This window comes from Struthio camelus, chromosome 11 (assembly GCF_040807025.1).
Source record: "Struthio camelus isolate bStrCam1 chromosome 11, bStrCam1.hap1, whole genome shotgun sequence".
NCBI classification, from domain to species: Eukaryota; Metazoa; Chordata; class Aves; order Struthioniformes; family Struthionidae; genus Struthio; species Struthio camelus.
Genome location: NC_090952.1, coordinates 8,280,798 through 8,304,899, shown reverse-complemented (window position 1 = coordinate 8,304,899; position 24,102 = coordinate 8,280,798). Strand labels below are relative to the sequence as shown.

Here is a 24,102-nt window from a genome sequence, read left to right as displayed (position 1 = left end):
GGCTGGAAAAGATGGCACAATTTTTTTTACCATCTTTCATATTCAAGTTTTCCCACTGCACAAGGCACAGAATTAACTGTTACAAGAGTGGCCCAGTAGTAATCTATAAGGGTAACTTCATATATAGATTTCCTAAAGCCTTGGCCCTTGGAACCCCTTATAATATGAACGGGAATAAAGATTATCTGATGCTCTTTTCCAGAAGATTCACTTATTGACTAGAACAACCATTACAGATAGCAACACTTGGACCCAGTATCCAGTCCCACCTCCGTATCTCAACAAAGGGCCCTTTGGAGTACACAAGTGCAGGATTCTGTCAGCAATTTACCCGATAGCCAAGGTCAGATGTAACAGTGCAGTAACAGGCTGCCGTACTGCATCAAACCAACATATGAATTAAGGAGGAGCACACTCCTAATCAACAGCAGCACATACTTGCACATTATTTACAAATACATTAAAAATGAATAGCTGAAAATAGACAAAATTAAGCAGCGACTGCAGGGATGGAAGATGGCTATTATGGGTGAAAGGAGAGAGAAACCCTGATCTGACCAGCGGGCTGCAGGAGGACAGGGTCCTTGAGACACAAGGATAGAGCCAGCTCTCTGGGCATGGGAGGCTGGACAACAACGCAGTGACAGGTGAGGCCAAGCTCCACAGGCAAAGAGCACCTGTGCGGCAGAGTCCTGGTGGGGAATGTGATCAGAGGAGTAGGAGACACCTGACTTGTTCCATTTGGACAGGTGGGAAGTAAAGTGCTCGTCCAGTCTCTTATGAAAATGATCTCTAATATCATGAGAGATATAAGTCTCCCAGGTCTGGGACTGGAGACCAACAGGATTATTTTCAAGTTCCACTGAATTAGCAGCACACCAAATCTTTGTTCACCTGAAGTGTCTGCTGTCTCGAGGATATAAGTCATTGTTCAGCGATTCTCTACCCTACATAAAGGTATTCACACTATACCAGGCAAGCATGTTTTTTAATCACGCAGATGTAATTAAGCACATTGAACATGACATGAAATATTAATATCAGTAATTCACCAGCTACTGCAAAGTACTGAGATTAGCATCTTTGATGGCCTCTTTTCCTAGGTTCTGCTTGTTTATTGGAAACTATAATAATAAATCAGTCACAGTATAGAAAACAACTCTGCTTTAGTTACCTTCATTATCAAACCTCCAGCGACCACCTCAGTCTAACCAAAAAACTAATTCATATGGCAAATACTCTACCCTGGTACAGTTTTGCGTTATATGTACCTCAGTGCAATTACTCTGAAGTTCTGTTTTTCCACGCATGTATCTAGTACACAGTCATACAAACAAGCTAATAGCACAGGTTAGCACAAGGTGGAAATTACAGCACAATGACAAACACTGTATTATAAATTAGAAGTCTCCTGGATTGCTCTTCTGCAGCAGATGAGTAGCCCCTTGCTAGAAATATGGCAATAATGTTATCACTAAGCTGCCAATGACAGCGTAGAGAACTACTTCTGCGTTTTTGGCCACCGTATTCCTTTGTTTTCGCTCTGCTCAGCCTGCGTTCCCCTGGCTGGCGCTCTGCTGGGGACACTGCTGTGTGCACCATAATCCCTTTTCTGTTTTAGTGCCACTTCTTCAGTGCTCTGTTTCCAGATACCGTTTTGACAGAGCAAAGCCAGATCCCAAAAGCCAGCATCTCCCCTGCCTGTGCCCCAATTGCATAAAATATCTTTTCAAAAACCTTCTTGCCTGCAGCACAAAAAACAGCGTAAAGCAGGTATAATAACGGAAGGTTTGTTAACTTATTTGACAAAAAGCAGGAAGAGCATAAGATAAAGAACTATATTTTCTCTTGGGAAGTTATTCCTGAAGATGTACATGAAACCTCGGTAAAGCAAGACCGAGAGCAGCCGTCAGAGGAAGGCTGTGGCCATATTGAGAGATCAGACTGAAAGATGGCAGAATCTCTAAAATTAACATCAGCCACACCTCCATTTGACAGCTCTATCGTTACGGGGCTGAGAATAACTCCACTAGGACAGCATTGTCTCTGTAAGATGGCAACTCGTCCCAAGTAAAATGCTCACATGGTCAACGGTATTTATTCTATTGTGTTTCCTCCACCCAAAGTATTTTGGGAAAACGAGTATCCCACTTGATGGATAAAGAATTGTAGGGAAACAGGCTGTAGCCAAGGTCACACAGTGACCCATGGCTGAGGCCAGCCTGCTGTTTGATGGCTCACCCGCTCAGGTCCATTGTGTTTTATTAAAGGTCCAGTGGTTTCTCAATAGTGTCACCGAAGGAGCCAGGTCATCTGCATGGAAGACCATAACAAGGACCTGGGAAAAGCAACTCCCCTTTCCAACAAAGCAACCAGAATATTCCAGTCCCAAACAAAGGATCGAGCATTCAGATTGCAGCAGGAAGGGGAAAAGCAGGGGGCCCCCACACACTCCGGGGCACAGGTCTCAGCATGCCCTCCATGCACAACACCCCAGCGTACACCCCCAGCACCAGCCCCCCCAGGAACGCCAGCACCCCTCCGCAGTCGACCCTCCTGACACATCTCCTCCACACACCCGGCATGAAAATCAATTTCTCCAAGGGTACCCCCCCCCCCAAATAAACCTCTCCATGCACACGCTGTGTTAATGAATTCCCCCTCCAAACACACTATACGAACGCCCAGCACTCCCAACACACACACTTCCCCATACACACATGCTGCACAAACCAACACCCCCTTTCACACCTCCACGCGCACGCACACGCTGCACCAACACCCACACCCCTCTACGCACATTGCACAAACCCCTCCATGCCCTTCCACACCCCCACACACACTGCACAAACCCCAACACCCCCTTCCACACCTCCTCCACACACCCTGCATAAACCCCCAGCACCCGCATACACATACACCCTGCATGAACCTCCAACACACCCCCCACATCACATTAAATCCCCTACACACCCCCTCACACACACTGCACCCACCCAACACCCCAAACACACTGCATGAACCCCATGCACAACCACACGCGGCATGAACCCTGACAAACCCCCTCGACACACTGCACGAACCACCCCGCACCCCCCCCCACACACACACTCACACTGCACACGAACCCCCCAAGACCCTTTTCCACTTGTGGGTGGAAGCCCCCATTTCTCTTCAGTGTCCCCCACACACACACACAGCTGGGACCCCGTGCCGTGACGGACAGGGGGACGCCCCCGGGGACAGACACAGAGCCACGTCCGCCCCAGAGCAGGACACACCCCTCCAGCTCCACACCCGCACCAGAGCCAGGGCTGCACCGCCAGGGGACAGCCCCCGCACCGCCACCCTCTGGGCATCTCTCCAGGCAGGGTCAGCCCGGAGGCACAGAAGTGTCCCCCAAGCCCCTAGGAAAGGTGACCTCAGAGGCAGCCTCGAGTGGTGCAGCCCCCTTCCCACCCCGCCTCCTCACTGCGCCAGGCAGCCACGCTCACCACCGCTCATTACCTTCCTCCAGTTCGTCCATGCTCCCGATCTTGCGCGAGCCATCGATGGTGTATATGTACCGCACTCCCTGAGGCAGGTTAATGTTGTCGGACAGGGACCGGGTCAGGTCAGCCAGGAGAGCATCGAAACTCCGGAAGCGGTCGGAGGACACGGCGTATACTATCCCCTTGAAGTAGCGGTCCCCGTTGCGATAGAAACGCACCTTCTTGGCTTTCTTCTCGTTGCTCAGCGCCTGCAAGGTGCGGGTCCTGTAGAAGCTGCAGTGGGCGCTGTGAGTGGGGCTGGGCAAGCCGTTCATGCGGGAGCCTCGCATGTTTCTGGACGCCTTGTCTCTTTCGTCAAAGTGTCCAAAATCAAGTTCCATAGTTCGGTGAGCCCTAAAGATCTGAAGCTGAGCGGGAAGGAGACGGGGAAGGAGCGCAAAGGGCGCACGTTAGGGCCGAGTAAAACAACGGTCCGGAGAGAAAAATTACCCTAACGCAAGAGCTGCGTCTGGAGCGGGACACAGATGTGTTTGGGAAGTGCCCCCTCCCTCCCCGACCCAGATTTGTGTCGATTCTGGGGGCCGAGGGAAGGAGGGTCCTCACGTTTTGAAAGGGATCCAACTACTGGGGGCAGGGAACGCGTTTTGAGTGAGCAGTCTGCTCCCGCACCTGGGAGTTCTCAAAGTGCAGTAAATTGGGACTTGGGGCCAAGGGAATACACGATGACTACAACTCAGCCCAAAAAAACTTATCCAAACATCAGCTGGTAATGAATTAAACCTCTAAGCCCCGTGAGGTTTCCTTTGGCAACCGAACACAAGGAGATCCCAGTGAGTCAGCCCTTCAATCTGGCGAATCACGGAAGGAACCAGAGCATCTGAATATTTAACATTAGAATAAACTGGCATTTATGAAAGAACGGTCACAGGGGAATAAGCCGTTTCTTTGTGACAGCCTGTTCAATAAGGGTTAGCAATGAGAGCCAGCCCACCCTTCCCCCTCTCCGCAGCCCCCTCCTCGCCCATCAATCAATTCCCAGGACCAGCCTACATCTCCAAGAAATGACTGCAAAGAAAAAACTGTCATTGAAAGGAGGCTTCGATAAGCTCTCTTCAATCCGAGTCTCTTCGGAATTGCATTTCTGCTCCCATTTAATGGGGAGGAGAAAACAGAGGGGCTATTCCCCTCCTTCCTCCCCCCTCCACCCCCCAAGGCGGATGTGCCTGGGGAGTGTCGGCCAGCCCTGGTGGCACCTTTCATTGTTTCCAGCACCGGGAAAGCTGAGGCTTGGGCTGACACCCAGTCAGCGGGAATTTTTGCCTAGCATATCATTTTTGCTCAAGACCAACCTTCCTCGCCCACCTAATGCCAACACAAAAGGGGAGACTACCCCGGTGCCGGGGGGATCACCTGGCACTGCCCCGGCACAGCCAGCAACATGCCACTTGCATCTGCTGGGTCGTACCAGGCAGAAGCACGATTTATACCCAGCACTTAGCAGCTAGGTATAAATCTAGGAAAAGCTGTTGCTATCTCTTCCCCACCCCTCACATTTGCCAGAACAGGGCTTCCTCACAATGTCACTGTGAATTGTGAGAGATGAAAATCATTGTCCTCAGGCTGCAGTAAAGCCAAAGGTGACAATGCAGGAGACCTGCCCAGAAACCCCAAGTCGGGAGCATCCCCCCATGGTGCCAGCTGTGGGGAAATCAGCCTGGTGCCATGCACTGAACAATGAAACAGCCAAACAACTTCAGGAATTAATTGGAGGATGCAGGCATTTTGTTTTAAAAATGAACTGCCAGATGCTGTAGAGTCCTACGAGAAAGATTCCTCCCTTCCGACATCCGTTACTTTTCTGCATGCAAGTCACTCTAAAAAAGCTCTACTCACCGGTTTGCAGCGCGCAGGGTGGAGATGCTGAGAGAAAGAAAACCAGGCTCACTCTGCCTTTGTTGTCTGAGCTCCAAGCAAGAAATTCCTGCCAGGGTGGATGAGACTCCTCCTAGGTCCTAGTGCCTTGTTCGAGCCCTTCATGGTAACTTTGCCTCAGTTGTTTTTAACTCTCATCAGTCATCTGCTTGTAGTCTTCCCATCTGTATTTTGCAAAGAAAAGATGTTCATTCCAGCTCTGGGTATGTTAAAACAAAAAGTTTAAAGAGGTAAATCTTGGTGTCACGTTCTGAGGGAGCAGGTTTCCTCTTGGCTCTAGCTTCACCAAGAAAGCCTCTGGCCCCACTGAAAAAAGAGCGTAATTAGTCTGCTGCACCAATATTACAGGATTACCACTACAGTGAGGTCACAGCTACAACCCTGCAACACGCTGCAATGCTTGAGCCATGACTCCAGTGTGTTGGGAAAGCAACTAAGAGAGTAAGAGTTCACAAGTGGCACTGGACCCAGTGCCGTATTGCTCCTGTACTGGCTTTACACAGCATTCGTGGTTTATACTGGCAAGCAGAAAAGGAGAATTAACTTGGTAGTTCTGCATGCTGGTGCCCCCGAATAATTTCTCTCTGTTAACATTGGACATAGGCCAAAAGTAGAACTCTGAATCTCAGTTCATTCAAGTCTCTAAGGGATTCAGGCTAGAGCCATTTGATATAAGTTTGTTTTCTGATCCCACAGCAGGAGGACTCAGCTGTTAGGAAACTGCACTAGGCTCTTTCCTTGAAACAGTGAAATCCTTCACCTGCTTTGTGGATGGATATTTCCATTCTGCAGGTAGGAGAGCAGCACCCCACTCCTATCACCATTGCTGCTGGTCCATCTTTATTCTAGGTAAGAACAGATCATGGGCATGGGAGGCTCTTCTCATCTGCAGAAGGGAATCTTTCTGAACAATGCTGCGTCTGTTTTGAATGAGAAGCATCAGATTTTGTCATTTTGGCACATTATGGCATATCACATCGACACAGAAATATTTAGTGTTTATTCCAGCTTTGTCAGCCTTGTACATGATAGCCCAGGCAATGCTGACACAAACCCACTGAAAACTCTTCCTTGTTTCCCGGCAACTTTCACACGTTACATTTGTAAAAATGTTCTTATTCCCTGAAGACCATCCTCTCATTTACAGAGGGCTCTCCTGCATCCTCCACTAAAGCCATCAGCCACTCTGTTACATGCTTAGTGGGATCACTGGTGAGGAGACTGCAGTTCTCTCCCTCTTCAGAGATTAGCGCTCAAGGGGGCCACAGGAAAGAGCAGGATCTGAGGTCTCCAGGGCATATTTCAGTAGGCCTCTGCACACAGATGCAAGAGGCAGATGGGACTTTAAGCCTTCTCCATCCCATTCCCAGATTAGATAATGCCTGGCCATTTGTGACCATGTGCCTAATCTGTCTAGAACTAACACAATCCTTCCCTATATCACAACATCGTTGTAAACATAAATATATTCATATTTAATAACGCAAAGATATATTATTATGCCAGTACTAAGTGTGATAACAGCAAGAATAGAGAAAAGGAAACCAAGTCTAGTCTTCAGCAGTGCACAGAGCTTTGATACAGCAGAGGCAGACTATATGGGATCACATCCAAGGCATTAGATACTACTGCAGGGGGAATCTGGAAGGATGACACCAATCCCCGCAGCCAGTGGAACTGCACAACAGTAGCTCATCTCCCCAGTTTGGCTCACATAGACTATTCTGAGGACAGCAAAGGGTCTCACGTGACATTAACATATGGCTCTTGACTTCTTTCCACATCTGAGGACTTACCCATTGGAGAGAAGATGAAGCACATCTGTAAGCACACGTCTGCTCAGGACACTACCAGAAGCCTTTTGTAGCATGTCCACTTGCTCCTAGAAACATTCAGAGTTAAGCAGAACTACTCCAGCAAGAGACCTTGCATTTGTTCCTGACTGAAGGATAAGGCTTCTCTGGCCAATGACTACAGTGTTCATCTTAGACCTGACCTCAGATTATTCCTAAGAGGTGCCCAAATCACCTTCAGTCAAGTTATCCTCTTTTAATCTGCCATGAAGCAAGAAAGATCTCAGTAGTTAGAACATCACTGGAGGCAATGAACCCTGGAGAATTGACAGGCTCTCAGTGGAACTGCACCGTATTTACTACTCTACAAATAACAGAATCTCATCCTACAGACATTGTCTGGGCTGTTCAATATGGCAGTTCCTTGATGAGTGCAAGGGCCTGCTCCTCCAGAAATCCTCCAGATTTCATATCTGTTGGTCAGGCAGAAGAGCTTCTTCTCTAGCCCCAAGGAGTTAATGCTGGTCAAAATCTATTTACGTCAGAAAAGACTCACCCCCAAGACACTAACCTAAACCATTTTAGACAGCATGAGGGAGAGAGAATTGGAAAAACAATCTTTCTTCCCATCAGTAAATTCATCCAGCTAAAAAGGAAAGATAAATTTAGCTCTTCAGATTAAATTATCTGCTTTAAATCAGGTGAATCATCTTTCCTCCAGGAAACAAACAATTAGTCTTTTGCCTGGGTAACTAAAATCTGGATAAAGACACTTTTGTTGACATTGCTGAGCAACCATGATACTTTGGAGAGGGCCAGGTTGTGCAAATGAAAGGGATTTTTTGACTGCTTCTGTGTTAAATCCTGCACATATACCTAGAAACCCCAATTTCCAGCACTGTTAGGAGTTGTAGTCCTGAGTATTCTGTGTCAATACCCAGTTGCCCTATTATTTGGGCACTCACTTCCATAAAAAATTGGATGACAACTGTAACACAACATTATATCAACAGGATCTAAGTTAAGGTGATAATCAGCGGGGGTCTGGCTGCACCGTAGAGGAAAATTCTGGAAAAATTAAATTTAATTCCTCTTAAGGGAAGTTTTAGGTTATCATTTTTAAGTCAGTCTATTTAGATACACATGTTTAGTTACATTTCTTATTTTAACCTCCATTCTTCCAGACTGCTTTGAAAGCGCCACCCCAATCACTGTTTTCAAAGCTTTCTTTGATGAGAACGTCTATGCTAAAACCCCCCAGAGTCACAAAATACTTGAGACATTTGGCGGAGCCTTGAAAAAGTAAGGCATCCAAAACCTAAGACAAGGCCAGTCTGCACTCGGTTTCAACCCTGTAGAGCGACAGGTATTAAACCTGAATCTTCACAGGGGCTGACAGTTCATCGAAGAATTATCCTATATCAGGCTATAGAGTTAAGTCTCTCCTACATTATACTATGAGCTAATAAGCAATGAGGACTTGGCAGACTTTCATCACATAACATTTGTTTCCTTTGTAGATTTGTTTTTACAGGGACCACACACATCTGAAAGTCTTTTAAATACCCATGCTGGTGAGCCAAAGACAGCTTGGCTGCTGGGGAGAGACGGGTGGAGGAATACCTCCACAGCAAAGCCTCACCGCTCATCCAGGCTTGCTAACCATCTGCAGAGGCTGTTCAGACCCTGAAGTCATGGGACTCGACCCTTTTTACAGCATGAATCACCGAGAACCCCAGGGAGCAGCAGGGGCAAAGTTTTCCTTTTCAGTGTGGAGAGGGTGGAATCTGAAGCACCGAGGACAGACAAATCCAGTCTGGCGCAGGTAGGGCAGGTCAGGCTCCAAGGCCTCCTCCAGCAGTTGGCCAACATGGGGCTCCTCACTCCCACCCCACTGCAGCAACAGCCGTTTGGTGGAAGCAGTCACTCTTCCAGTGCCATCTGATACCAGCGGGCAGCTAGCCAGGGCGGAGAGGCAGTGCTGGGTCAGTGATCCTGTGATGAGCCCTGCAGCCCTGGCAGATCCCCCTGGACTTCAACAGATGACTTTGGCTTCCACTGACACATACCTGCTGAAATTTGGGAGAAAGAGGCCTTTACATCCTCTGCAGGGTCAACAGGAAGCATGCTGTGAGAGAAAAGGCTGCTTTCTCTGCTGATAAACCCTTTGTAAGTATCTGGAAACGATGCAGCTCATAATGAGTTATTCAGTGACTCACGGAAGACATCCCCATTGCATCCAGCTATGATATTTAAAATGTAGAGTTATCCAAAAAGAAAAATACCTTTTGCACTACATTTTACTCTGGCTCATTCTCTCGCTACCAAAAGCAACAAATCACCACAATTAATAAATCATTTCCAGCTGAAAATGAAGTCTCTGAGAGAAAAAAAATGAAGCACACCCCCAGCCCACTGCACACCCCAGGACATTTGTGTCAATCCCGTTAGACCCAGTGGGTTCCACAAGCTGAATTTTGGTGGCAGTTCAGTGGCAGCATTTTCCCTAAAAAGCTATTTGCAAAGCTTGCAGAAAGCTATGGAAACCTGCCACATGTCTTGCCTCTGCCCTGGGGGACTCGCAGAACCTCAGACATTGTCAGGATGTTTTTTGCTGACCCACACAGTGTGTGATATATAGCCTGCAAGTCCCAGCCAAGGTCATGACGAATGGAACCACAAGAAATCCAGATGTCTCCTTTCGCTGAGGTTATTCATTGGCTGTGTCACAGTAGTTAGGAGACTCATGACCAAAATTTTAAATGATTTCTTGATAATTCCAGATTATACAGAAATTCTAACTGAATACATGATTACCAACCTCTCACAAAATGCCTGCTGAAAGTAATATGGGTTTGAGGGACTTTTCTGATCAGAAACAGAAAGGAAAATCCCAAAGCCATCGCAGGAGCACGTCACATTCAAGTTGGAAATGCAAGTGTTTCCTATCAAACATAGATCCTTTCTGTCACTCAGAAGAAAGTGACAGATGTCAGGTGACACTGGAGAGGACACCCAAACAGCTTGTCTTATGGTCTTAGAAATCACAATAATAGACTATTTCAGAATTTACTTTCACAAGAGATTTCTACTCAGTGTACATCTCTACATCAATGCAATCCCAGACCAAGCCCAACAGAGACTGCAGGATTACCTTTATCAGTCTCCCTGGCAAATAGCTTCTCCTTATCAGCTAATGAATGGGTGCAACCTACAAGACTAAAATTTTAAATAAAAGCCAAAAAGATGTCTTCGGTGGCCTTAGGAGAGAGTAAGCGCTTTTGAGCTCTAACAGCATATTCAGCATTGCATTGGAGAGACACAAGAGGCAACAAGGGGGCGAATTACACCAACTTGGAGTTGAAGCCTATTGCAGGCTCATTTTTAACTCTGAGGTTAAGAGAAAACCACAATCATCCTGTTGGACAGGCAAGGACTATGGGCCTGCAAGTTTCATAAATTCCTTGAGATCAGAGTCAGAAGTAGGGTAGGTGCTGGAGTTCAAGTGCTCTTCGTTTTGATTCCCAACTCATTCCAGTGCCTACAGAAGTCCCTGTACGAGGCAGGTCCTAGTATACTAGATACTCCTTTTAGCAGTCCTAAGCTTTTGCCTCATACCCCTGCATCCCAACATCCTGCATATAAGTATTCCAGATTCAGGCCCGCATCATCTTTGGAGCAGGATCTGTATGCACACATACCCTCACTGGCAGAGGGCTCACACACTGGCACAGGCAGTGTTTGTGCCAACACATCTGGCCCCTGGCTGCAGACCACGGGTGCCGGAAGCTCCCAGGGAAGCTGTACAGCTCTGAGGAAACCTGTCTCTTGGCAGGAGATGAGTAATCAGTATTTAGAGTGTAGATTCTGGCTGAGCTCAGCTGTTGTGCAGAAGCACTGAGCTGTCAGCTACATAGTAGAAATAATTGTCATTCAGCTTGCTCACCTCCTTTTACCAGCAGTAACAGCTGAGAGATGGAAGCAGCTCACAAAGGTTTTTATGCTCTCCAGGAAAGGGAAGAACAGAGCAGGGAAAAAGTGCTTTTGTGCTGGTGTTTCATTGCTTTCAGTGAATTGTTCCAATCTTTTATCCTAAGAATTCAGAGAACAGTAATAATTTTTTTTTTCATGACTACAGACACTGTTTAGCTATTTTCCTATTGTTCTTTACGCACACACACCACTTATCTATAAGGAAGGTATTGACAGCCTTTGATTTGCATCTGTATTGAAATCCAAAGGTAAATTTAGCAATGAACAAAAAATGTCATTTAGTTAGATTAAAAGGACAGACTTATCTGCTCAAAATCTCATGCAAATTGGAATACACAAGCACATCGACAGACCATTGTTTAAATATCAGTGAAATGAGATTCCTTGTCTGCATAGCTGCAGTCTCTCACTGAAGACAGACATGAGCTCATTGCAGTCAGAGTGGAAAAACAGTAAAATATGCTATAACATACAAGATCAGGACTGACCTCTTCAGGCACATTTCTCCAGCGACCAGAGCCAACACTAAGCTAAGATGAACCGAACTTGATTCTGCTCTCCCAGAATTACTAGCAGGCTTTGAAAGGATGGGACTCTCACAGGCAGGAGCCAACACTATCCCATTTGCTTCTGGTACAAGCCACCCTTGAGCGTTGTGAGCATGGGAAGAAGGCAAGCTCCAAATATATGATGACATGTAAAGCTCTGCCCCTAGCAGCTACTGACAGTGTCCAAGGACTTCTGATACCTCTGGAAAACCTACACAGAATGACATTGTAAGTGTGTACGTTTTATATTTGCAACAAAAGCTTAAGCATAAAGATCTTAAGACTGTGCCTTCTAAAGAGCCATGTATTTAAACCACTGATCTGAACTTCTGAAGCTCTTCTGCTCTCTCCATGCATACAAGAGTTGTGCTGACAAGTGAGATGGCTTCAGGCAGAAGCTCTCTTCCTTGCCTACAACTTGACATCAAGAGAGAAGCACAGGGCAACAGGACTCTCTGCTCCATTAACGAACATGCTCAGACTCAATGGAGAAGCATCTTCTCCAGTAGGGAGACATTGGCTGCTGGCCCTTTTAGGAAAAAAAGTATCTGTTTAAGAACATCTGCAGCTTGCTGAAAACCAGGTCATTTTTTAAACATCTCAGGAGAGTACTAAATGGTGATGTTTTGTGAGCTGTTGGGCTAGAAACTGGCACCAGAAACACCACAGTGCTGATTCTGATGTTATTTTTCCTTTAGGTTATGCAGATCCTGTTCATTATGAAGCAGTTCCAATACAAGATAAAAGTTATTACACACTGCTCATGGATTATTTGTTCTTCCTCATTACAAGAATCCCCCATCCTGGAAAAGTTTGCAAACTAAAGCTTAACTGAACAGGAGAGCAGGAACTGTACCAGAATATCAGAACTAGTATCCCAAGGTTTGGATCAAGAATTAGATTAAAAGGGACTCCTGATCTCTCATCTGAAGGTGCTGCTTTCTGCACTTCTGATTCAATGAACTCTCAATAAGGGTTAGCCAGAACCAGCTGAGCCAAGACTCAAATTAAGCAAGGGTGGTAGGAGTTCAGGCACCAGCTAAAGCACTCCTCTCTGTTTTGGACTACTCAGCTCTAAGCAGCTATTGGTCATCACAGAGAGCCAGAGCCAAAATGCAGCTATTTGCAAGCCACAAAGAAATATGAATAGTTCCTGCACCCTCAGATTCATCACAGCCAAAAACACAAGCCCTAAAGCCACTTACTGTTGAGTGCGTAAGTGTACCCATGCAAGTGGGACTACTTCTCCCTTCATCATTAGAGAGTGGTCTTTATATGAGATGTGTAGGGGGCAAGTTTTTAGCGGTGCCAGTCAAACTCAGTTGATGAAACGCTGTGGTAGCACAAAAAGATCAGGTTTAGTCCTCACTAGCTGTAAGAAGCAAGTATCGGAACCAGACTTTACCAAAGGCCCAGTGCACCATAATCAGTTGTCTCCTCCATTAGCACCTGCTAAACATCAAAGGAGAAGCCACTCCTGCAGCAGTAGGGGTCAGCCTCCAGTGCTGCCTGTATATCACCAGGTCCCAGCAGAACATCACCATCCCACCTTTAAACTGTGGGGTAATGGACAGATTTACCCACAGGCATTGCTAAAGCTGTTGCCTTTGTCCATCTCTTGCTTTTTGCCACCCACTGGAGAAGGGCAGATTAGAAATATTTGACTGCAGCCCCACTGCAAAAACAGGGCACAGCCATAAATACTAAATAAAACTTGACTGGACAGTGCACTGCACTGACATTTGTCTCAGGGTCAGGAAAGGGTTTGATCTTCATGAGTTTTAACAGGTAGCAGCAGAGCCAGGTGATGCAGGGGCCATGCAGGCCCCTTGTTTTGTTCTCTGCACCCCTGAAGTGCTGTACTGCTCTGAGCTGTTTTATTCTCTTTCCAATTAGAAATCCAAACTGGTTGCTGGCTTAGGTGACTTTCACTTACTAAGCAAATCAGAAAAATATTTTCAGTTTGATCCTCACAGTGCTTAACCCCCAAAATGCATGCAGCACTCTTCTCAAATACTTCTTATCCAAGACTAATTTAAGGCCCACACCACAATATGAGTAGCCCTCGCATATGCCCTGGGCATGGCCACGACTTGTTTCATTGTGGTCACCCTGCAATGACTGGCGATCCAGGCCTCACCACTGCAGACTGGCCCAAGCCTCCAGTTTGTGGGCTAAGGCTGTAGACTTAACCCCGAGAGCCTGTTATGAAAGGCAGCGCTTGTTTCAGTTTTAGCCCACACAAACCCATTCATCCCCAGGCTGGTTGAGCTAGAATCATCCTTTATCCCCTGCTTCATGGCACTCTTCCCACAGTTTGCTTTGGGATATCCATTTTAGGCCTCCGTCCTTGTCTCTTCCATAGAGGCGTGAAAAGGCAAACTGCAAAGGGACAGAGGTGCCGAAATCTCAGATCTAGCTGTACTCTTTGCTGTGCCAATCACAGCAGAAAAGGGTGAAATTTGTCACGCACCCCCCCATCACAGATGTATAACAGCACCGTACGCTGGCTCCCTGCAAGGCTGACAGATGTGACAGGAAACACACTGTGAGCTACAGATGAGATTGGCTGAGCAAATTCAGTGCACATAAGGGATATGTCTAGGCTGCCTCACACAGCGGGGCCTGTGGGACCCCCGAGCTCAGGCGCTGGCCAGACCCAGACTGCAAGCACCCCCCTGCAGCCCACCAAGGCTGTGTGCCTGCCTTTGGACATCTGTGTCCAGGACAGCAACGGTGCCACCCGGTGGTAAAACTGAGCATCAAAACTGAGAGCAGAAGTGAACCCCGCTGCAACATAACCCACATGCAGCAGGGGCTCCGGAGGAGCACCTCAGTTTGGTCTCTGGGAAGGAAGGGGAGGATGACAGCCGATCGGGTCAGGCCAGCTGGCACCATGCACTCATAGCACTGCTGCTGTGGCCGAGAGCCACAAAACTCCAGGCACGAAAGCTTGTCCAATTTTTGGACAAACTGCTACAGCAAGGAAGACATGAACAACCCCCCTCCTTCCATGCTCTGCAGTTCCCATCCTTCTAGCCCCTTCGCAGGCAGCAGGAAGCGAGGCTGCAAGAAAGAGCTTGGCATTTGCCATGGTGATATGCAAGGACACTGCAGCCCTGAAGTATGCCCACATCCCCAAAGCGTGCTCATGTCCCCACACTTGGGGAGCGGTAGCACAAGCGTGCAGAATTCCAACCCATACCCAGGTACCAAGACAACAGCCACATATCGGCTATTCAGCAGTGTCTGTACAGCACCACACAACTTCTGGCAGGAAGTGATCATTTGTGATCAGAAATGCGGGCAAAGCTGAGCAATACATTTAGTATTTAATGATAATGGATTTACTTTGAAGGAACTCATGCTGATGCTTGATGGAGTCCAGCTCCACTGAAGCCAGCAGGACTTTCCACCAGAAGGCAGAATTAAAAGCCAAGAAAGGCTACCCATTTGACACCAGGACTATGAAACCTCTTACCAAGAATCTCATTCAACCTGAGCCCCTCTCCCAATTTTAAGGGAAATGCTCTGCACACACAAAAGTTCAAGATTTTAGCTTTTTCTCTGAGCAAGGGCTGGCCAGCTTGTAATATATCTTGAGTCTTGTGTTTCAACTTCCTCTTAGCAATGCAACACCTAAAATCGGATTATTCTCCCTACAAGTTTCAGCACAGACTAAGCACGGACTTGCAAGAGCCTAGCAGTAACGAAGGCAAACTCAATTTCAGCAGGCTGACCCGAGCCCGTGGGTTTTGAGCTTCTCTTTCAACCTCTTGAACAATTAGGCAGGCCTGGACTGCTTTTTCATGGTAGTCATATAGCCAGCTTTACACACACCTTTCTCCATTTGCACACTGGGATTAAGCAATTTACCATCCCCGAGCTAGAAAAGAGTCTGTTTGTAGCCTTACAGGCTCTTCAAAAGCAGGATGGCCTTTGCTCAAACTACACTAGTTTCTGACTTGAGCTATTTCTAAGGGAAACAAGCCCCAGAGAGGGAATTTCAGCTTAGCCAATACTGCACTGAGACATTAGCTGCAATGTGACTTATTTGATTCATGTCAGACTAAATGAAGACTTTGCAGAAGCTAATTATTGTTTGTTTCATGTGGCCCATTGGGTGATGGCTGTAAGAAATCATTTCAAATTAGAACTGACACTAGGAACAGGCTCCCCACACGAGAGCATTCGGGACAGCACAGCTTTCTTCCCTTCCATGCAAGGTCTGCTAAGCCAGCAGAGACAATTGGTTGAAGGACTTGGACACTAAAAGAAAATAAGTTATCAAGCACTTACATCTCAGGCTTGCTTGATCCCCTTCGTAGGTGCCCTTCTCTTTGCTGCCCTCCCACAGGAAGCAGTTAAATACAGTGCCAGCAGATGGCAACCCAGTAAGAAGTTTCCCTTTGCAATGGCTGTTTTGATCCAAGCAGGGCTGGAGTGTGGGCAGCAAAAGGCATCTGCTTTCCTGCTTTGGCAAAGCAGCAAGAGCATCAGAAAGATTTTTTTTGCTCATTGCAATCGGATCTTTGAAGGGGAATTGAGACTAAAGAAAATATCTGAATGTTTCCGATACTAGCCCAGCTACTCTGCAGTATTCCCTAAGCAACCCATTTTGATAGTCTTGAACTCATTCCATAAAATTCTTACTAGCTTCTCAACACTAACACACAGGAAGTTCACACCACGCGCACATGGTCACAGACTGCTGTGATTTCAGTGTCCAGTTCCGTGTTATCCAATGCATTACCTCCCTGTATACACCACACCCCTGTTGAAGACCAGCTACAAGTAGTCTCCTTTGAGCAGCACTGTCTGAAGCACAGGTTTGAACTCACGCACACCGGCATTGCAAGCAGCATAAAGCCACCTGCACACCGCCCATTTTTTCCCCCGAGTCCCCATGCCTAGGATTTCCTTTTGGCCAGCTCTAGGAGAACCCATCCTTTGTCCTGTGAATTGCTCTTCAGAAATACCTGACTCCTGCCTACTCCCATCAAATAGCATCAAGGGCCTGATTAAGTTTTGTGCACATAAAATATTTTGAACAGTGCTTTAAACACCTGGAGTCTTCACAGACTTTTAAAGACCATTAGGTAGCAGGCCTGATGTTCCTTGCAGCATTAATATACCGAGAACCTCTTTAGTAGGAGCCATGCTTTATTTCAGCCCACAGATACAGAACCAGGGTGCCCAGAGACACATCTGAAACCCTAAGCGAGGACTGGAGCTAGAGAACAAATTCAGACAAGCCACAACCCAAGACCTGCATGCTTTTCATCCACATTGCAGGCAGCAGCTCAGCTCTGCATGAGAAAGCACATTGCAGGCAGCAGCTCAGCTCTGCACTGAGAAAGAGCCCAGCTCAAGAGGCCAGCTAGCCAGATATGCCATTTTACACATGCTTTATCAGTCTGGTCTATGCAAACAGGAAGAGCACATACAGAATGCCCTGTTTCCTTCAAACTGGAGTCCTGTCTATCCTTGAGCCTGTCCTTTTGTGTTTACAATGTGGAGAGCTTATACCTGAAACTGGGAGAACTGCTCAGTCTTCCCAGTGCTTGACCATACCCTAAGCCAAGGCAAGGGCTTCAGGAACTTTAGTTTCCTTGTGAAGAGGTGAAGAATTGAAGAACATCCCTACACGGCAACCCTACCAGGAAGGACTACTAGAAAGGAGCGACCATTTTGAAGCCTTTAAGCAGGAGATGAGCAAGCTGTCTAGTGAAGGAAGAGATCACAGCAACATCCAGCTAATTAGTGGGGGGGGGGATAGGAGGTTCCACTCATTGAACTACTGACAGAGCTGGTGGTTTTAATTTGGATCTGGAGTAGCTCTGTTGGAGGGCTGCTTTCCACCCCCTCACCCAGGGCAGAGATTAGCAGCAGTTTTATGCTAATTTACATTGGCTGAAAAGCTAGCAGCTTTAGGGGATACAATTAGATTTTTGGAGAGGAACTTATTAATATTAAATCTCTGCTCCTATAAATAGATTCCTAATCCACTGCAGGATTTAGCAGGCTGTGGATGTCAGAGGTGCCACTGCATGCATTGGCTTTTGTTAAGGAGCAGGGGCTGCGCTTGGTCATGAGGATTTCTGAGAGCAGCAGCAAACTCATCCTGTGACGGGCATGGACACTAGCTCACCAGCTGTGGGATGGGGAGGTTGGCATATTTGTGTTGACACTGCAGTGATAGAGCTGACAAGCCCCAGGACAGGCACACACCATCTCATTAGCAGCTGCTGCAAGCAGAGGTCCTGGCTCAGTCTCTTGAGCTTGTCCCCTTCATACCTCAGGCCTCTCATACTAATTTCAAGTTACTCCCCCTTAACAGAGCAGTCTCCTGTTTTCCAAAAGCCCTGTTATCTCCCTTTGCCCCAAAAGGGATGTAGAGGGCTATAGCCCAGACTACACTGTTACATGAAGCAGTGACTGGCCCATACCAATTTCAGTCACAACAGAAGCAGAGCATTTATTCTTTTAAATCCCATTACAAAGTTAACAGTGTTCACAAAGTGCCCAGACTGGGCATCCATGGGGAAGGGGACCCATGAGCAAAGCAGCTTAGTAGCACATAACACCTAAGGTCCTGGATGCAAGCATAAGATTTCTAGAGGACTGAAAGAAGGAATTCAACTATGAGTAAAGATGAAACCACTTAAATACCATCAAGTTGCTCATAAGTAGGTAGAAGCTGCATCACACAGGTTGGGAAAGGCCTTTCAGTTCTTTTACATTCTGCAAACCAGCTAAACAATAGCCACAGGGTGAGTAAAACTGAAGGTGAGCAGTCCTAAAATGACAGTCATTGTCAGGCTAAGACACCAACGAGGAGGAGAGGTGCTACCACAGCTTCATTACAAACCAGGCTGCTCCATACCTTGGTCAGGAAGCTTCATAATGGATTCATAGCAACTTTAATGAAAGATTTCTTCACTAGCAGTGAAAACATCCTTCAGAAAGTGAAACAGGCAGTAATTCATTCTGGTATAACTGTTCCCTGAAGTAAACAGCATTGGATTTGTTTCTGGAATAACTAGCTCATTACCTCAGCCTGTGGCAGAAGCAGCAAGTGCCAGCCATCTGGAGTGCTAGATGGCCCACTGCCAGCATAGCTTTCATACTTCAGAGGAGCTGGAGAGCAGGGGTGAGTTAGAGCAGTGAGCAGGAACACAGCATAGACAGAAGGCAGAGCAAGGGAAGGGCCACATAAGAAAAAGCTAAGGAAGATAAGATTACCCTTAGTCTAACCAAGATCTGGCTAAGAGAGCAAGCAGGTGTTAGAAGCAAGCTATTTCCAGTCTATTTGCTAGTACAAAGACAGGAAGAGAGGTTAGCAAACCACAGAGCACAATGAAGAAACAGTGGCTAAAGAACCATCCAGGAAAGTACTAAACGCACCACACTGAGTCAGGAAATGCCAGGATAGCCTCAACACCCTGACCTGAACCCCAACATGAGAGCAGGATCATCACAAGAAGGTCTTCTGCTGTGCTCATGAATACAGAATGCATCTCCCTCAGCAAGAGGGCTCAGGAGAGCACAGAGCTCATAACACAGCACGGGCTCTCCTTGGGGACCCTGCTGGGTGCTGTGGAACAATAGTTCAAGCTACCACACAGCCTTTCCTCACCTCCTTCTGAGGTAACAGTGTGAGAAGTACTCAGACAAAATCAGGCCTTTTGCATAGCCAAAAAGGTTTTTCCTCATCAGACCACAAAGCTCATATTGTGAGTAGCTCAACTGCACAAATACAGCCACCACCTATCTGACAAAGAATAAGCTCTTTCTAGGAACCCAGGTTGAAAAAAAAACCCAAACAAGTAAAAAAAAAAAAAACCAAAAACTATTTACCACCTATTTAAAAAAAAAAAAAAACCCTCAAAGCACTAACTCCTCTTGACACTAGAGCAGCAGCAAACAGCTACTAGAGCTCATCAAACAACCACATACTGGTGCTTACTGAGGGCTTATATACTTTTGAAATAGAGGCTTGTTGGCAAGGATTGGTTAAGAGCAAAAGCCAGGTGGGGCTGTTCAGAGTACTTAGAGGAAATTAGGCAGAATAATTCCTCTGTCTTTTCCCTAGCACCTTTCAGCATCAGGCTGTGGTAAAGAAAGTGAAATGCCTTAATAGTGCCTTAGTTTTGCATTAGTCCACTGTGCAAGAAGGCTGTTTCTCTTTCCTGCTGTCATGGGCTTTTCTGATGCGAGCTCTTTGTGCTGCAGGGAGAGGCAATGGTAGGCCATTGCCTACCAATGGTAGGCTAGCTGTGCTTGCCTTCTGCTAATGTGAGGATATCAGTCAGCCTGTGGCTCCCACTTCTTGAAAAGCCAAGGCCTCTAATGAGTGCCTCATACTGCTCTGCCTCCCCCTTTTTTCCCCTCCTCTTTCCCTCAGGCTCCTTAAAGAAAGTTGTTCTACTGTTTAGGAAACTGCATGTGAGAGTCATGCCTGCAGAGCTGGGATCCCTTTCTTTGGAAGCAGAGGAGAACAAAGCTTTCTCTGTAAGGGGGATGTACGAGCTGTTTTTAGGTGAAACAGGGCAAACAATTTTGCTCTTTCCCTCAAAGTAAAATGTGCTAACCTGGGCTGATTTTAGGGAGGAAATGTCATCTCACCAGATGATCAGGAGGCCAGCAGCTAACACTGGTTTGGCCAGCCACAAACTAGGAAGCTAGGTCAGACCAGGGTCCACCTAGTTCTGTAAGTCCCAGATGCAGCAAGACAGCTGCTTCTGAAGCTGCTGTAAAGCCTGTGGTAATAATATTTGGGCAATAACCTATCCATAGGTTGTTTCTCAACCCCAGATGGTTATTGATTGCTCCATGCTGTAAAGTTTTGGGGATTTTTTCTAATCCATTATGATTTTATAAATAGCTCTCTAAATGTTTTGGAGCCCTGAGATCCATGACAGTACCCAGCAACAATGAATTCTAGAGGTTACTTAGAAGCTTTCAACTGGCATTCCCTGTACAAAGTGGTTGTCGGTGGATACTCCTGTTTATTCCTGCTTGTTGATGCTTATTGCTGTTTGCAAATGAGTATTAACACCAAATAAAACAACATAATGGGATATGCGGTTGAATTTTCTGGCTTCTAGCATGTCAATCCATTCTTGTTCAATGACAGAAATTTCAAAGATAATGAAATTGTTATTGCTGTGAGTTTAAGTATCAGCCAGATCCTGCACTCATCAAGAGCTGAACAAACCCTTCACTGATATATGAATTTTGCAGATGTAAATGGAAACAGAATGTGCTTCTGCCCTCTGCATCTCAGATACTGCTCTGAACCCAGAGATGGCTGGCAATAAAAAATGAGCCCTGGCATTTGAACAGCTCATTCGCAAAGCCTGGCCATGTGGTCAGGGAAGCCGAGGAGCTTCTGGATACAGCAAAAGCAAACCTTCAGTGAAAACCTATAGCTATTTCTGTTACTAATCTAAACTTACTCTGAGTTCAGAGGCAAGTAAAACTGAGGATTAGGAATGTTTCAAACAAACAAGGGTATGCAGATGATTTTGCTTTGTACTTTTTATCCTTTGCACTCCCCACCAACTCTGGCACTTCACCACTCAGGTGAAGTGTGATTACAGGTGGTGAATTTGATAACCAAAAGGTTGTCAAATTCAACCAAAAGTCCAATCAAAAGTCCAACCAAAAAGGAAAATTCAGATGACAGAAGCAAGCAAAGCAAAGCCCTCAGAGAACAGTGATTCCACTTGGCTGCCTCAGTTCAGGACTGGCCAGGACAAAATTCGTTTGTGGCCGTTTCCCTCCTCCTGCTGACCCAGTAGCTTCTTGGGAGCTGCTGACACTGCAGCAGGTCCTTTTCACATCAGCTGGCAGCTTTTGGAGTCCTGAATTGTAGCTGCACTTTCTGTTCCTGTGTCTCAGTGACTCTGCACTGTGTCAGCTACGTACAGTTGCCATCCCAGCCCAGTTCTCTGCTCGGCGTTTCTTCTCTTCCACTCTCTCACTGTTACCCTCTGCTAGTGCCATCAATACTTGTATTTCATGTTTTCTCCCTTGTTGTCTGTTCCTTGTGAATCTTATTCATTACAGATGACTGCTGTAATCCCAGAGAGACTGGGAGATTCATGGTTGAACTATGCAGGTCTGTTATCAACTGCCTCTAGGGAAGGGAGAGGGGTGGCTTGGAGCGAGCTGTTTGCAAGGATGTTACTAAAGGGCAGCAGCACCTTCTCCAGCTGCTACAGATGGGGAAGTAAAATGTCCAGAAACTTGTTATAGTCCATTGTAGAGAGCATTAGGGCAACTCAGCAGAGATTTCTCCAGCTGTCCCCAAGGGGAGCTTGGTCTGTTGCAGTAAGCAAAGGCTACAGCAGCTTTTCTCTTGGAGCCTCTTGTATAGGATCTCCTTCCTTTCCTGCTCCTGCTTTCTGCTCTCTGACTGGCACCGCTTTCATGGCAGTGCTGAGCACTGGCACATTGGCAGGGGTTGGGGCGGGGGGGTGTTGGGGCAGGGGTTGCACCATTCTCCTACCAGGCAATATAAAGCCTGCCCCACTCCAAATACTGCTAAAAGAAGGTACACGATCCTCTGACAGCACTCCCCTGATGCAGAGACTAGCTCTTTAAATAGACTGGTTGATTGTGAAAGCCAAAAGGGATTGTTAAGAGCCACAAGTCCTTAGATCCTTACTGTAACATTTCAGCCAGGGTGCAGACCCAACAGTCATACCACCACTATGACGTCCAACGGAAAAAAAAATCCAAGCTTAATCTGAAGTCAGCAACAATAAGAAAGCATCATGTCTACGGGTTTTGTTTCAAGGGGCACCATGCCTGTGGGTGCTGCATCCCTCTGGAGAAGTGGGACTGCAGGGAGAAATAGTGTCCACTGTCAATTGCTGAGCAACTCTCTCAGCAACAGGGGAAAAAGCTGTGCCTTTCAAGCCAAGCCTTGTTCAATAAGACATTTATTAAGACTTCACACAGTTCTTTCAGGCAAAACCCACTAAGGCAAAGAGGAACCCGAGCTAAGTGATGGAAGAGAAATGGCAGAAGCAAGGTCCCCAGTATAACAGCTGAGCCCCATCTTCTCTCCCTGCTGTCCCTGCTTGGGAACAAGAGATGCTGCCGATTATAAGTGACCAAGGAGCTGCTGTACCTTTATATCTTTTTCCAGAAATAAACACATCTCTCTTCTTTATGGGAGAAGGTCTTTATGGCAGAGTCTCCAGGACCTCTTTAATGAAAAGCACCTTTTTTGTTTCCCTAAGGTTGTCTGTGCTGGGAAGAGGGCCCTGCTTTGCTCGTTTCAGCCATCTAATTAGGAAAGGGGTTGTGTGAGTAAGCAGGTAGCTTGGGAGCCAATCTTTTGTGAGCAGAGCAAATTTCATTTGTGCAAAGAGAAACCTAGGGCTTAGGCTGAATTACCAGATGAATTATAGCAACAGATCACTTGCTTTTGCACTGATTTAATTATCAAAGATTTTCCAAATGAAGAGGAGAGAGGAACGAGAGAAGGGATAGAGCATTTCCTGAGGGAAATATCAGCTCTGCAGTCGCACCCCTTACCTGGAGATGACAGGCCAAGATCATTAAGGCAAGGTCATGTGTTACAATCATTTGTGACGGTCTGTGTTGCTAAGCATCAGCTTTTCCATGACGTGGCACATATATTGCCATGTAGAAATAGATGTGTAAATGAAAGTATTCAAATGAAGACTGAGCACCGAAGGCTGCTTTTGTCCCCAGAACAAAGACAGTCTGCCCTCATCATGTGTATTAAAGGCATATCAGACAGACAGACAGGAGAGCAAAGAATTAAGCCAATTTCACTGGTGGTGAACTGAGGCATCGAAAATTAAGTGCCTGGGATGGAGCTAGAAGAGAATCTAGGACAAAGCTCAGAGCTGCATCCAGAACTGGTATTGATCTTCCACTTACCACCAAGTATATGAACCATTTCTAGGAAAAACTGTTATGCTATTAGTGTGTATTTGCAAGATTAGGTACAAGTTGTCCAAACTTCCAGGTTAAAGCATCAAGGGAAGATAAACGGTGCCAAAACTTTATTTTAGGCAAGACAGCCTGCACCAGCCCAGCAGCAACAGTGTCCAAAAACAAAAAACACATTCAAGCCTTTTGATCACTTTCAAGCCTGCATGAAAATTGGCAGCATCCCATGGATTTTTGTGAGAAACAGCAGTGCTAAGAAGACAGAAGATAAAAGTTATGGATACCCCAATATTACCTAGTCTAGCACCCATCTGGCTGGCATGTAGCTTTCCAGGTGGCACTAATAAACAGAACACTTAGGTTTAATCCCAATCTATTCCTCTTTTACTCCAATGAGTTGAAGGTCGT

At 46.4% G+C, this 24,102-nt stretch overlaps 1 protein-coding gene across 1 annotated transcript in view; it reads right to left on the bottom strand.

Annotated features, from left to right (window-relative positions):
* DCX (doublecortin) overlaps positions 1-24,102 on the bottom strand; it is a 143,237-nt gene that overhangs the window by 80,922 nt on the left and 38,213 nt on the right. The window contains exons 7-9 of the mRNA XM_068956605.1: positions 7,220-7,305; positions 5,385-5,587; positions 3,508-3,898 (exon numbers count right to left, since the gene is read on the bottom strand). Coding sequence (XP_068812706.1) covers positions 3,508-3,871 — 364 coding nt within the window. The 5' untranslated portion in view covers positions 3,872-3,898; positions 5,385-5,587; positions 7,220-7,305. The remainder of the gene's footprint in view (positions 1-3,507; positions 3,899-5,384; positions 5,588-7,219; positions 7,306-24,102) is intronic.